We start from the raw sequence: 15,236 nt of genomic DNA on the forward strand, positions 1-15,236 counted from the left end.
TAATGTTTGTGTTCTTTGTATGTTTTATTATGTTTGTTTTCTTACTTTGTGTTTTTGCATTTAGGCCTTCAGGTCCCAGCAAGGCTTTGAAACTTGGAGCCAAAGGAAAGGAAGTAGATAACTTTGTGGACAAATTGAAATCTGAAGGTGAAACTATCATGTCCTCTAGTATGGGCAAGCGTACCTCTGAAGCAACCAAAGTACATGCTCCATCTATTAATATGGAGAGGTAAGGAGTAATTTTTTACTAACTTGTAAAGTGAGATTAATTGTTGTTGTTGTTTTTCAGTCATGGAATTTGGAACTCAAGAGGCCTGGGCACTGTCCCTGAGGTTTTTTTGCTCAAGGCTAACCCTCTACCACTTTGAGGCACAGTGCCACTTCCTGTTTTCTGGTGGTTAATTGGAGATAAGAGTCTTACAGACTTTGCTGACCAGGCTGGTTTTGAGCCTCCATCCTCAGATTGTTTTTGTTTTTGTTTTGCGAGTTCAAGGACTTGAACTCAGGGCCTGGGCACTGTCCCTGAACTTCATTTGCTCAAGGCTAGCACTCTACCACTTAAGCCACAGCGCCACTTCCAGTCTTTTCTGTTTATGTGGTACTGAAGAATTGAACCCCCGGGGTTTTGTGCATGCTAGGCAAGCACTCTACCACTGAGCCACATTCCCAGCCCCAAACATAAATATTTTAAGTCTTCCAGTGTGCTATAAATTCTTTTTGTGCTCCTTTTTTATGCTAATAATCAAAACTTTTTTTTTTGGTCGGTCAAGGAGTTTGAACTCTGGGTTTGGGCACTGTCCCTCAGCTCTTCAGCTCAAGGAGAGTGCTCTACCACTAGAGCTACAGCGCCACTTCCAGTTTTCTGGTGGTTTATTGGAGATAGGGAGTTTCACGGACTTTCTTGCCTGGGCTGGCTTTGAACCTTGATCCTCAGATCTCAGCCTCCTGAGTAGTTAGGATTACAGGCATGAGCCACCGGTGCCCAGCACAAAACAGTTTTTTAGACTTAAAAAAATAGATAAACACACACACACACACACACACACACACACACACACACACACACGCGTGTGTATTGAGAGGACTGGAAGAGGGAGAGAGAAAAACAATAATAAAGGGCATTAATCTGATTAGTGTTCAATGTATGCAGATGTGAAATACTACAGTAAAACTTACAACTAATATTCACTGATTTAAAAGAAATTTACCTTTTAATGTTTTCTCATTTTAAAGACTCAATTAGAGTATTTCCTAGATAGGGGTCCGTAGTGATAATGGTCACACATATTTAGGTATGTCTTTTTTTTGGTAAAACTATAAGGAGAACCAATTTTTAACCCAAAAGTCATAAATACCAACAGCAAATTAACATTTGCCTTTATAGAGTGTTTCGTTGTGTTGTAAGGAAACTCAGTCACAAGAAACAGCGAAGCCAACACTTAAAATGCCAAATTATGATTCTTTATTGGAGAGAAAAGGCCAAATTATGAGTCTTTATAGGAGAGCCAGAGGACTGCTGGTAGACTCATATTTCAATGGTCAGCAGCCTTGAATGCAGTTAGCACAAATATAGGCCAAATCCACACAAAGTATGTGGAATCAAACCTAACAAAAGTGTTTTACATGAGCAAAGCAAACTAGATGAGGACACTTAAACCTAATAGAAAAGCAAACCATCTAGGGAAACAATCAGGAAATCAAGGGCTAATTATCAGGGGAAGCATAGACCCAGTCCCCTTACTTCAGTTGTTCTTGGAATCAAACCCAGAGCCTTGCACTTGTTAGACTAGACAATCCTTCTGCCACTGAGTTATACCTAGCCCCAATATACTGTTTTGATTTGTTTTTAGTCCTGGGCTGAAGTAGTGGTTGGTGACATTTTTAAGTGATAGGTTAATCAAGTTCACCTATTCATGACTCAGATTTCTTGTTTTGAGCCCAGACCTTCTACTGTTCCTGATGGTTTTAAGGTCAAGTGAAAGCTGAGTATGTGAGGATACCTCTATCATGCCTGCATAAAGGGAGAAAATTAACTATGTGTCCTGTTCTTAATGAAATGAACAAAATTACATTTGAATACATATCTTGATTCACTAAAGTGCCTCTGCTACTTCTAGCTTTGAGAGAGAGTTTTGGTGCTTTTAAACCTGTTGGAGACCATCATGTACTAGAGAGCTTCAGATCCCTTTCTAAGTGAAATACCTCTTAAGTGGAGAGTAAGCCTTATGAAGGCAAAAATAGGACCCTGAAGACCAGAGTCTGGTGCTTTTTGTTTGTAGGAAGACCTAAGAGGTTGGAATAGAGAATGAAGTATGAGACCAAAATATTTGTGGGCTCTGCAGTTTACCCAGTTAAACGTACTTATATTATGAAATAGGTAAATTGTATGTAATAATTGCCTACAGTACTTTGTAATTTTGTTTTTAAATTGTTACATTCCTATAATAAAAGTTAAAAGACTTAAAAAAAAAGTTTTTTTTTGGTCAGTGGTGGGTCTTGAACTCTGGGTCAAGGCGCTGGTCCCTGAGCTCTTCACTACCACTTGAGCCACAGCACCACTTCTGGTTTTCTGGTGGTTAATTGGAGTTTCATGGATGTTCCTGCCTGGGCTGGCTTTGAACCATGATCTTCAGTAGTAGCTAGATTATTACAAGTGTGAGCCACCAGCACCCAGCACATTAAAATTTTTAAAGTCAGCTGGGCTCCTGGCTCACACCTGTAATAATCCTAGCTACTCAGGAGGCTGGGATCTTTTCCTGCCCAGGCAGGAAAGTCTGTGAGACTTTTATCTCCAATTAACCATTAGAAAACCAGAACTAGTGCTTGGCTCAAGTGGCAGAGCACTAGCCTTGAGTGAACAAAGCTCAGGGACAGTGACTAGGCCCAGAGTTCAAGACCCACGACTGACCAAAAAAAAAAAAGTTTTAATATAAAAAAGATCTTCCAAGGACCAAGCGCAGTGAGTGGCTTACATCTGTAATCCAACTTACTCAGCAGAGGAGATGGAGAGATTTGCAGTACTAGAGCAGCCTGGACAAAAGTTAGTGAGATAAATACCACCACCCCCTATCTCAACAAATAAGCTGGATCAGGTGGTGCATACCTCAAATCCTTGTTTTTTTTTTTTTTTGGTCGGTCGTGGGACTTGAACTCTGGGCCTGGGCGCTGTCCCTCAGCTCTTCAGCTCAAGGCGAGCGCTCTACCACTTGAGCTATAGCGTCACTTCCGGTTTTCTGGTGGTTTATTGGAGATAGGAGTCTCAGGGTCTCTCCTGCCCAAGCTGGCTTTGAACCGCGATCCTCAGATCTCAGCCTCCTGAGTAGCTAGGATTACAGGCGTGAGCCACCAGCACCCGGCACAAATCCTTGCTAAGTGGAAGACACAGATAGGAGGATCATGGTCAGAATCTGGCCCCAACAAAAGCAGGAGAGACTATCTTTAAAAAGAGCTAAAGCTAACAGGGTAAGGAACATGGTTCAGTGGCACAGTACTTGCTAGGCAAATGTAAGACCCTGATTTCAAGCCCCATTACTATAAAAAAGAAGTAAAAGGGGACTGGGAAGGTGGCTCAGTGGTAGAGTGCTTGCCTTGCATGCATGAGGCCCTGGGTTCTATTCCTCAGCACCACATAAGCAAAAAGAAAAAAGCCAGAAGTGGTGCTGTGGCTCAAGTGGTAGAGCATGAGCCTTGAGCTGAAGAGCTGAGGGACAGCGCCCAGGCCCAGAGTTCAAGCCCCACGAATGGACCCCCCCCCAAAAAAAAAAAAAAAGTTAAAGAAAAAACTCTTCCTGCCACTTAGCCTTTGAACTTATTGTAGAAGAAACTGATATTAACTAGTGTTTTTGTGGATCCTTGAATGAATAGTCTATGGTATATAGATGAATACAAACAAGTATATATCTTTTTCCTTTTTTTTTTTTTGGTCAGTTGTGGGGCTTGAACTCTGGGCCTGGGCACTGTCCCTGAGCTCTGCAGCTCAAGGCCAAGTGGTCTACCACTTGAGCTGCAGTGCCACTTCCAGTTTTCTAGTAGTTAATTGGAGATAAGAGTCTCATGAACTTTCCTGCCTGGGCTGACTTTGAACCAGGATCCTCAGATCTCAGCCTCCTGAGTAGCTAGGATTACAGGTGTGAGCTACTAGCACCTGGCTATGTCTTTCTTATAGAAATAGAAATACAATACTAGACACAATATGCACTTGTACTTCTTTAACTTATTATTTGGGTGATAAAAGTTTCCCTACTTGAGGTCTGGGATATAGTTTGGTGGTAGAGTACATATGTCCAGGACCCTAAAATCCCCAGAACTACCAAGTAAGGAAGTACACGAACATCCTTATTTGAACCTGGATTCTAATGCTTTGATATAGCAGTAGCACCTTAAAAAAAAAAAAAAAAGGTATTGCCAGGCACTGGTGGTTCACGCCTTAATCCTAGCTACTCTCAGGAGTCTGGAGGCTGGTACCTGAGGACCAAGGTTCAAAGCCAGCCCAGGCAGGAAAGTCTGTGAGTCTCCAATAAACCACCAGAAAACTGCAGTAGTGCTGTGGTTCAAGTGATAGAGTGCTTGCCTTGAGCTAAAGAGCTGAGGGACAGTGCCTAGGCCCAGAGTTCAAGCCCTAGGACCAACCAAAAAAAAAAGTTGTTTATAAGTTTTGGTTCCTACATTTCTAAACAGATCAATCACTTTGTCTTTACAGTGTGCATATGAAGATTGAAGAAAAGATCACATTAACCTGTGGACGGGATGGAGGATTACAGAATATGGAGTTACACGGCATGATCATGCTTAGGATTTCAGATGACAAATTTGGCCGAATTCGTCTTCATGTGGAAAATGAAGATAAAAAAGGAGTGCAGCTACAGGTGTGCAGAGGCTTTTGATACCAATGTTTGGGCCTGGCATTCATTCATCCTTGGCTTTTTTTTTTTTTTTTTGCCCAAAGTTGGTGCTCTACTACTTAAGCCATAGTTCTACCTCTGGCTTTTTGCTATTTAGTCTGAAGACTGCCCATGCTGGTTTTGAACTGCAATCGCGATTAGCTAGGATTACAGACAAGACCTACCTGCCCCTGGCAGGTTATTAGTGTTTAATCATCTATTAGGTGTTTTGTTTCGTGTGTTTATGCTTGAAAGAGTCTTGTTATATCTGAGTAAATGTCTTAAAACTTGTCTTTAAAGAGCAAATCTTTCTTCAGTGGTTCAAGCACCTCTGATCCTAGCTATTTAGGAGGCTGAAATCTGAAGATTGCAGTTCAAACCCAGCCTGGGCAAAAAAGCCCAAAAGATACTTATCTCCAAAAAAGCCAGAAGTGGAGCTGTGACCTTAGTGGTAGAGCTCTAACCTTGAGCAAAAAAAAACAACAGTGCCTAAGCCCTGGGTTCAAGCCCCAGAATAATACCAAAAATAAAATCAAAATCAAACAATTGGGTTTATGCCAGGTGCCAGTGACTCTGAGCTCAAGTCCTAAGACAGACAGAAACACACACACACAAAATAAAATGAAAATTGGGATTTATGAGGTACCTTGTTTTAGACATTTAGGTTATGGGTCAGGTAAGCCCAAATGGGGTTGATTTCTTCTTTTTTCAATTCTGAACTTCAGTTTTCCTTCCCTTCTTATTTCAGACCCATCCAAACGTGGATAAAAAACTTTTCACTGCAGAGTCTCTAATTGGCTTAAAGAATCCAGAGAAGTCATTTCCAGTCAACAGTGACGTAGGGGTATTAAAGTGGAGACTACAAACCACAGAAGAATCTTTTATTCCATTGACAAGTGAGTGCTTCTGGCCAGTCCCATCAGCTGATCTGCACTAAGGACTGGAAATAGCCACGACTTATAGGTTCTTGCCTTCTCATTGCTATAGCAAACTTCTTTTTTGAAAAAGTGACCATCTTTACAAAATGGACTTGATGCTGCATTTGTATGTTTTCATCATTTGCTTTAATAGTTTAAACTTGAAATTGTTCTCTCTTTTTTTTGGGGGGGGGGGGGCGGGGTGCAGTCCTGGGGCTTGAACTCGGCCTGGGCGCTGTCCCCGAGCCTCTTTGTGCTCAAAGCTAGTGCTCTACCACTTGAAACAGCACCACTTCCAGTGTTTCTGAGTAGTTTATTGAAGATAAGAGTTTCACAGGGACTTTTGTGCCTGGGCTGGTTTCAAACCATGATCCTCAGATCTCAGCCTCCTGAGTAGGTAGGATTTACAGGCTTGAGCCATAGGCACCCAACTGAAATTATTCTTTTAAATGTATTTTACCTTAGAATGTCTTAGGCCTGCAACTGTTAATCAGCTTGTTTTACCATCTTGACTTCTCTTCAGTGTTCTAACATGACTGCTTTATTTTTCTCAGTTAATTGCTGGCCCTCAGAGAGTGGAAATGGCTGTGATGTCAACATAGAATATGAACTACAAGAAGATAATCTAGAACTGAATGATGTAGTTATCACCATCCCACTCCCGTAAGTGGAGATCCATACATAATCCTTTTCGTCCATTGGCTTTGAGAAGTGGCCTTTTGTAATTCATTTTGGAGGCAGCATTTCACTAGCTAGCTATCCATTTTAAGATATTTGCTTCTTTTTTTTGGTTGTTCCTGGGGCTTGAACTCGGCCTAGGCACTATCTTCAGCTCAAGGTGAGCATTCTGTCACTTGAGCCACAGCACCACTTCCAGTTTTCTGGTAGTTAATTGGAAATAAGAGTCTCACTCACAGACTTTCCTGCCTGCACTGCGATCCTTGAACTGCGATCCTCAGATTTCAGCCTTCTGAGTAGCTAGTATAACAGGCATGAGCCACCAGTGCCCAGCCCTATTTGCTTCTTTTTTTCCTTTGTTTTGTATACTGGAGACTAATGCCAAGGCCTTAAGCTTGCTCTTGTGTAAGTATCTACCACAAGGTACATTCAGCCCCAATATTTACTTTTTTGTTTATTGTTTGTCCTGGAGATTGAACTTAGGGCCTAGGTGCTGTTCCTGTGTGTTTCTGCTCAAGGCTAGTGCTCTGCTACTTTGAACCACAGTTCTAATTCTGGTTTTCTGTTGGTTAATTAAAGGTAAGAGTCTTACAGACTTTCCTGCCCCAGCTGGCTTTGAACCACGATCCTCATATCTTAGCCTTCTGAGTAATAGGATTATAGGCATAAACCACCAGCTCCTGGTTCTGATACTTACTTTAAAAAAAAAAAAAAGATCAACTATAGCCAGGTACCAGTGGCTCATGCCTATAATTCTAGCCATTCAGGGGCTAAGATCTGAGGATCTTGGTTTGAAGTCAGGGAGAAAAGTCTGTGAGACTCTTACCTCCAGTTAACTGCCTAAAAGCTAGAAGTGAAGCTATGGTTGAAGTGGTAGAGTGCTATCCTTATGTGAGAAAGCTGAAAGATATTGCCTAAGCCCTAGGTTTGAGCTCTAGTACTGGCATACACAATAAAGACTAGTTGTGCTATGGCACTGGTTGGTGGCTTATGCTTATACTCCTAGACACTGAGGAGGCTGAAATCTGAGGGTCAAGGTTTGAAGCCAGGCTGAGCAGACATCATTCAGACTCATCTGAAAGTGGAGCTGTGGCTCAAGTGGTAAAGTACCAGCATTGAGTAAAAAAGCTAAGAAAGAGGTTTGAGGCCTTGAGTTCAAACCCTAGTAGCAGCACATGTATTTGTGCACATGCATGAACATGCACACACAAAGAGAAATTGTAAAAGAAACCAGCTAAAAGCTGGTTATGCCTGTAGGTTATGCCTATAATGCTAGCTACTCAGGAGGCTGAGATCTGAGGATTGCAATTCAAATCCAGGGCAGGAAGGTCTGTGAGATTCTTATATCTAAGTAACCATCAGAAAACCAGAAGAGGGGGGCTGGGAAGGTGGCTCTGTGGTAGAGTGCTTGCCTTGCATGCATGAGGCCCTGGGTTTGATTCCTCAGCACCACATAAGCAGAAAAAGCCGGAAGTGGCACTGCTCTGTCTCAAGTGGTAGAGTGCTAGCCTTGAGCTGAAGAGCTGAGGGACAGCGCCCAGGCCCAGAGTTCAGGCCCCACGACCAAAAAAAAAAAAAAAAAAAGAAAGAAAACCAGAAGAAGAACTGTGGCTCAAAGTGATAGAGCACTAGTCTTGAACACAAAAGTTCAGGGACAATGCCCAGGCCCTGAGTTCAAGCCCCATGACTGACAAAACTGAAACCAGCTTCAAAAAGTTACCAACTTTGTTGGGCACCAGTGGCTCATGACTGTAATCCTAGCTACTCGAGCTGAGAGCTGAGGATCGGGGTTCAAAACCAGCCCAGGCAGGAAAGTCAGTGAGACACTTATCTCCAGTGAACTACCAGAAAACCGGAAGTGGCACTGTGGCTCAAGTGGTAGAGCACTCTCCTTGAGCTACAGAGCTCAGGGATAGTACCCAGACCCAGAGTTCAAGCCCCACAACTAGTGGGGGGAAAAAAGTTACCAACTTTATGATTTCACTCCTGTACCTTTCTGGAAAAGTTAGAAGATAAAGTTAGAACACAGATTTGGAGGTAGAGAGGAATGTACTATGCTACAAAGGGAACTTTGAAAATGTTCTGTGACTTGAACTAAGATCATATGCAGTTGTCAAGGTACTTTATACACACACACACACACACACACTTTTTTTTTGGGGGGGGGTTGGGGTGTCTATCATGGACTTTGAACTCAGGTCCCAAGTTCTATCCTTTTCACTTAAGGCTATCACTCTACCCCTTTGAGCTACAGGGCCACTTCCAGTTTTCTGGTGGTTAGTTAGCAATCAAGAGTCTCACAGACTTTCCTGCCTGGACTAGCTTTGAATTGTGATACTCAAATCTCTCAGTCTCCTGAATAGCTAGGATTACAGGTGTGAGCTACTGGCACCTGACTTAGGTGGGCTTTATTTAAAAGCACCAGGTAAAGCCGGGTGCTGGTGGCTCACGCCTGTAATCCTAGCTACTCAGGAGGCTGAGATCTGAGGATCGCGGTTCAAAGCCAGCCCGGGCAGGAGAGACCGTGAGACTCCTATCTCCAATAAAACCACCAGAAAGCCGGAAGTGGCGCTGTAGCTCAAGTGGTAGAGCACTCGCCTTGAGCTGAAGAGCTGAGGGACAGCGCCCAGGCCCAGAGTTCAAGCCCCACAGCTGACCAAAAAAAAAAAAAAAAAAAAAAGCACCAGGTAACCTGGATTAAGTCTAAACATGGCTTCAAACTCACAACTCTCCTGACTAAGCCTCCCATCTGCAAGGATTATAAGCATATACCATTTTATTTGGCTCCTGCTAGCCATAAGCAGAAAAAAAGCTCAGGGATAGCTCCCAGGCCCTGAGTTCAAGCCAATAACTGACCAAAAAAAAGTCCAGCTAAAGAATTATAAGGTGGGGCCTGGGAAGGTGGCTCAGTGGTAGAGCACTTGCCTTGCATGTTCGAGGCCCTGGGTTCGATTCCTCAGCACCACATAAGAAAAAAGCCGGAAGTGGCGCTGTGGCTCAAGTGGTAGAGTGCTAGCCTTGAGCTGAAGAGCTGAGGGACAGTGTCCAGGCCCAGAGTTCAGGCCTAACGACCGGACCCAAAAAAAAAAAAAAAAAAAAAAGACAAGGGGGCTGGGCGCCGGTGGTTCACGCCTATAGTCCTAGCTACTCAGGAGGCTCAGATCTGAGGATCTAGGTTCAAAGCCAGTCCGGGCAGGAAAGTCTGTGAGACTTTTATCTCCAATAAACCACTCAAACCAGAAGTGGTGCTGTGGCTCAAGTGGTAGAGCACTGGCCTTGAGCTGAAGAGCTGAGGGACAGCACCCAAGCCCAGAGTTCAAGCCCCACGACCGACCCAAAAAAAAAAAAAAATTACAAGGGACTGGGAATGTGGCTTAGTGGTAGAGTGTCCTGCATTGCATGAAACCCTGAGTTCTATTCCTCAGCACCACATAAACAGAAAAAGCCAGAAGTGGTGCTTTGGCTCAATGGTAGAGTGTTAGCCTTGAGCACAGAGAGGCTCAAGGACAGTGCCCAGGACCTGAGTTCAAGCTCCAGGACCGACAAAAAAAAGGTGGGGGGGGGGGCTAGGAAGGTGGCTCAGTGGTAGAGTGCTTGCCTTGTATTCATGAGGTCCTGGGTTCCATTCCTCAGTACCACATAAGCTGAAAAGGCCAGAAGTGCCACTGTGGCTCAAATGGTAGAGCACTAGGTTTGAGCTGAAGAGCTAAGGGACAGAGCCCAGGCCCAGGGTTCAGGCCCCATGACTGACAAAAAAACAAAACAAAACCAGATATTCTGTATTATCATTATTCCCATCCCTTCCCCTTTGCCTTTGTGTGTGTGTGTGTGTGTCTGTCTAGGGTTTGAAGAAGAGAATATTATGACAACAGTTTATGCCACTGTCTAGAACTGATCATTTTATTTATTTTTGCCAGTCCTGGGTCTTGGAACTCAGGACCTGGGCACTGTCCCTGAGCTTCTTTTTTGCTCAAGGCTAGCACTCTACCACTTGAGCCAGCCTTTTCTGTTTATGTGGTACTTAGGAATTGGAACCCAGGGCTTCATGCATGCTAGGAAAGCAGTCTATCACTAAGCTACATTTCCAGCCTAGAACTGATTTTAGAAAGCATCACAATTGAAGCAAGAGCACACAGGAGGAATATAAAAGAAACTGATCATAAAAATGATAGGAGAGCCGGGCGCTGGTGGCTCACGCCTGTAATCCTAGCTACTCAGGAGGCTGAGATCTGAGGATCGCGGTTCAAAGCCAGCCCGGGCAAGAAAGACCATGAGACTCCTATCTCCAATAAACCACCAGAAAACCGGAAGTGGTGCTGTAGCTCAAGTGGTAGAGCGCTCGCCTTGAGCTGAAGAGCTGAGGGACAGCGCCCATGCCCAGAGTTCAAGCCCGACGACCGACAAAAAAAAAAAAAAAAATGATAGGAGAGGGTTAATAATTTTATGCTACCATTGAATTTTTCATTGTCTCCTTTATTTACTCTTCCCCTAATATAAGCATTGTCACTAGTGAATTAAAAGATAGTTAAATTTAGAGTATGTAGGAGTAGGTGACACTGCCTGTCAGCCATGTGTGGGGGTGCTAAGTACATCCTAACTAGCCCTGATTGTCTTGCAAGACAACTAGATATTTCTTTTTCTCAAATATATTTCCATGTTGCTCAAGGATAATCATGCTTTTACTTATCAAATTCCAGTTGCTGGATTATAAATGAAATAATCATACTGGCATCAGCTTCAGTAAGTTTTGAAAGTTCTGAACTCAGTTATTAAAAAATAATCTGGGGCCGGGCGCTGGTGGCTCACGCCTGTAATCCTAGCTACTCAGGAGGCTGAGATCTGAGGATTGCGGTTCGAAGCCAGCCCGGGCAGGAAAGACCGTGAGACTCCTATCTCCAATAAACCACTAGAAAACCGGAAGTGGCGCTGTAGCTCAAGTGGTAGAGCGCTTGCCTTGAGCTGAAGAGCTAAGGGACAGCGCCCAGGCCCAGAGTTCAAGCCCCATGACCGACAAAAAAAAAAAAATAATCTGGGGGCTGGGAAGGTGGCTCAGTGGTAGAGCGCTTGCCTTGCATGCCTGAGGCCCTGGGTTCGATTCTCCAGCACCACATAAGCAAAAAGAAAAAAGCCGGAAGTGGCGCTGTGGCTCAAGTGGTAGAGTGCTAGCCTTGAGCTGAAAAGCTGAGGGACAGCACCCAGGCCCAGAGTTTAGGCCCCACAACCGGACCAAAAATAAATAAATAAATAAATAAAAATAAAAAATAATCTGAAGCTGAGTGCTGGTGGCTCACGCCTGTAATCCTAGCTACTCAGGAGACTGAGATCTGAGGATCGCGGTTCAAAGCCAGCCCGGGCAGGAGAGACCGTGAGACTCCTATCTCCAATAAACCACCAGAAAACCGGAAGTGGCACTGTAGCTCAAGTGGTAGAGTGCTCCCCTTGAGCTGAAGAGCTGAGGGACAGCGCCCAGGCCCAGAGTTCAAGCCCCATGACCGACAAAAAAAAAAAAAAAAAAAAATCTGGAAGCCAGGTACCCGGGCGCCAGTGGCTCACGCCTAAAATCCTAGCTACTCCAGAGGCTGAGATTTGAGGATTACGGTTCAAAACCAACCCAGTCAGGAAAGTCTGTGAGGCTCTTATCTCCAGTTAACCACCTGAAAGGCGGAAGTGGCTCTGTTGGCTCAAGTGGTAGAGCACTAGCCTTGAGCTGAAGAGCTGAGGGACAGCACCCAGGCCTAGAGTTCAAACCCACGACCGACCAAAAGGAAAAAAAAAGATATCTCTTGGACTCCTCTTTGGGGTCCCTCTCCAAATGAAGAGCCTCACTATTTCCTTTTGTGGCTTTCCTTTCATTTTCAAATAAACTTACTCCATTAACCTTAAAAACTAAAACAACCCTTAGCCAGGTGCCAGCTCACACCTCTAATCCTGGCTACTTGGGAGACTGAGATTTGAGGATCCTGGTTCAAAACTAGCCCAGACAGGAAAGTCTGTGAGACTCTTTATCTCCAGTTAATCACCAAAAGACCAGAAGTGGAGCTGTGGCCTTAGTGCTAAAGCACAAAAGCTAAGAGAGAGCACCTTCTCATAGATCCAAATTCGTATCTATTATTAGTGTTTAAATTTCACCCCTCACATACACACACAGTGTTACCAATCTTTTATTCTCCACTATTTCTCATTTTTTAAAAAATTGCATTTAAATGACTTCTTGGGCTAGGAATGTGTCTTAGAGGTGAGTGCTTGCCTAGCATGCATGAAATCCTGGGTTCGATTCCTCAGTACCACAACACAGCAAAAGGTGGAAATGGTGCTGTGGCTCAAGTGATATTATGCTAGCCTTGAACAAAGAAGCTCAGGGACAGTGTCCAGGCCTTGAGGTCAAGCCCCAGCACTGACAAAAATAAATAAATAGATTATTTCTTAACAGGTTAAGCCATAGTGCAGGATTTTTGCAAAGTGTGCTTCACACGTTTATTGTTTCAGTTCTCTTCTAACTCTTAAGACATAAATTTGAGCAGCTAGAACTATCCGGTACCTGTTGTTGAATATATCTGTATACAAAGAGAACAGAGTAAGATTCTTGGTCCAAGTGCTAGGATTTTGATTACTGAAATTATTAAGGAGCCTAATTTTTGTCTTTTTCTTTGTTTTTTGTTTTTTTGGGTTTTTTTGGGTCCGGTTGTGGGGCCTGAACTCTGGGCCTGGACACTGTCCCTCAGCTCTTCAGCTCAAGGCTAGCGCTCTACCACTTGAGCCACAGTGCCACTTCCGGGTTTTTCTTTTTTGCTTATGTGGTGCTGAGGAATGGAACCCAGGGCCTCATGCGTGCAAAGCAGCTCTACCACTAAGCCACCTTCCCAGCCCATTTTTTTTTCTTTGTATAACAGTTGCAGGCCTAGAAAAATTGAGGCTGAAGATAAAGAACATAATTAAATTTATAGTTGATTTTTCTTCCTTGGTTGAATTTCTTGAGCTCTGGACACCTGACTAATCATATTTTTTTCCTAACAGATCAGGTGTGGGTGCCCCAGTGATTGGTGAGATCGATGGAGAGTATCGACATGACAGTCGGCGAAACACCTTGGAATGGTGCCTGCCAGTGATTGATGCCAAAAATAAGAGTGGCAGTCTGGAATTTAGCATTGCTGGTCAGCCCAATGACTTCTTTCCTGTTCAAGTTTCCTTCATCTCCAAAAAAAATTATTGCAACATACAGGTACTTCATTTTAATAGAGTACATATATGGGAAGAGTAGTAGGTCAGAGTCCCGACAGGTGACATGGATTCATGTTGGCAAAAATCAGAAACACTGATGTCCCCTGTAGATTCTATAATGACTCCAAAATCCTCACCTACTTCATCTCAGAGTTCCTCTCTTGATGTAAAGTTTAACTTTCCCTATCTACTTGAGAGTTGTGCAGTGTGCAGTTGTACTTTATTATGGTGTGTGTGTGTGTGTGTGTGTGTGTGTGTGTGTGTGTGTGTGTGTGTGTGTGTGTGTGTGTGTGTGTGTGTGTGTGTGTGTGTGTGTGTGTGTGTGTGTGTGTGTGTGTGTGTGTGTGCTTATGCTTGTACTAGGACTTGAACTTAGGGCTTTGAGCTGTTGCTTAACTTCTTTGCTAATGGCCAGTTCCTGCTTTTTTCTAATTAATTGGTGACAAAGTCTGTTTTCATCCTTCTGAGTAGTTAGTTGGGATCATAGATGAAAGCTGGCAGTGTCTCTCTCCTCTCTCCTCTGTTTGTCCCTTTTTTTTTTTTTTTTTGCCAATCCTGGGGCTTGAACTCAGCACTTGGGTACTGCCCCGAGCCTCTCTATGCTCAAGGCTAGCATACTACCACTGAGCCACAGTGCCACTTCTGGCTTTTCTGTTTAGGTGATGCTGAAGAATCAGTCCAGGGCTTCATGCATGCTAGGCAAGCACTCTACCACTAAGCCACATTCCCAGCCCTTGTCTGTCTGTCTTTCTGTCTTTGTTGGTCATGGGACTTGAACTCAGGGCCTGGATGCTATCTTTGAGCTCTTTTTGCTTAAGGCTACAGCTCTACCACTTTGGGCTACAGCTCTATTTCCAGTTTTCTGGTGATTAATTGGAGATAAAAATCTCAGAGACTGGGGCTGGGAAGGTGTCTCAGTGGTAGAGTGCTTGCTTTGCATGCATGAGGCCCTGGGTTCAATTTCTCAGCACCACATAAGCAAAAAAGAAAAAACCCGGAAGTGGCGCTGTGGCTCAAGTGGTAGAGTGCTAGCCTTGAGCTGAAGAGCTGAGGGATAGCGTCCAGGCTCAGAGTTCAGGCCCCACGACTGGACCCAAAAAAAAAAAAAATCTCAGAGACTGGGCTGGCTCAGTGGTAGAGTGCTTGCCTTGCGTGCCTGAGGCCCTGGGTTCAATTCCTCAGCACCACACAAGCAGAAAAAGCTGGAAGTGGCGCTGTCACTCAAGTGGTAGAGCGCTAGCTTTGAGCTGAAGAGCGGAGGGGACAGCACCCAGGCCCAGAGCTCAGGCCTCATGACGGACCAGAAAAAAAAAAAAAAATTCTCAGCGACTTCCTGCCTGGGCTTCCTTTTTACTGGAATCCTCAAATCTCAGCCTCCTGAGTAGCTAGGATTACAGGTGTGAGTTACCAATGCCTGGCTAGTTATCTAATTTTTTAATTAATATATTTTAAAAATCCATTTGCAGCCAGCCAGATGCCAGTAGCTGTTTCTGTTGCAAACTTTGTTCTTTAGATAGGCAAAGCAGAAGAAATGTGTTATCTG

At 44.0% G+C, this 15,236-nt stretch overlaps 1 protein-coding gene across 1 annotated transcript; it reads left to right on the forward strand.

Annotated features, from left to right (window-relative positions):
- The first annotated feature begins 71 nt into the window (after positions 1-71).
- On the forward strand, positions 72-13,748 carry LOC138805099 (coatomer subunit delta-like). The gene is made up of 5 exons (XM_069989679.1): positions 72-229; positions 4,700-4,865; positions 5,629-5,776; positions 6,352-6,460; positions 13,490-13,748. The coding sequence occupies exons 1-5, from the start codon at positions 159-161 to the stop codon at positions 13,731-13,733; spliced, it is 738 nt and encodes a 245-aa protein (XP_069845780.1). The 5' UTR covers positions 72-158; the 3' UTR covers positions 13,734-13,748.
- Positions 13,749-15,236: the final 1,488 nt, after the last annotated feature.

This window comes from Dipodomys merriami, unplaced genomic scaffold (assembly GCF_024711535.1).
Source record: "Dipodomys merriami isolate MVZ:Mamm:240054 unplaced genomic scaffold, mDipMer1.0.p SCAF_3847, whole genome shotgun sequence".
Taxonomy (NCBI): Eukaryota; Metazoa; Chordata; class Mammalia; order Rodentia; family Heteromyidae; genus Dipodomys; species Dipodomys merriami.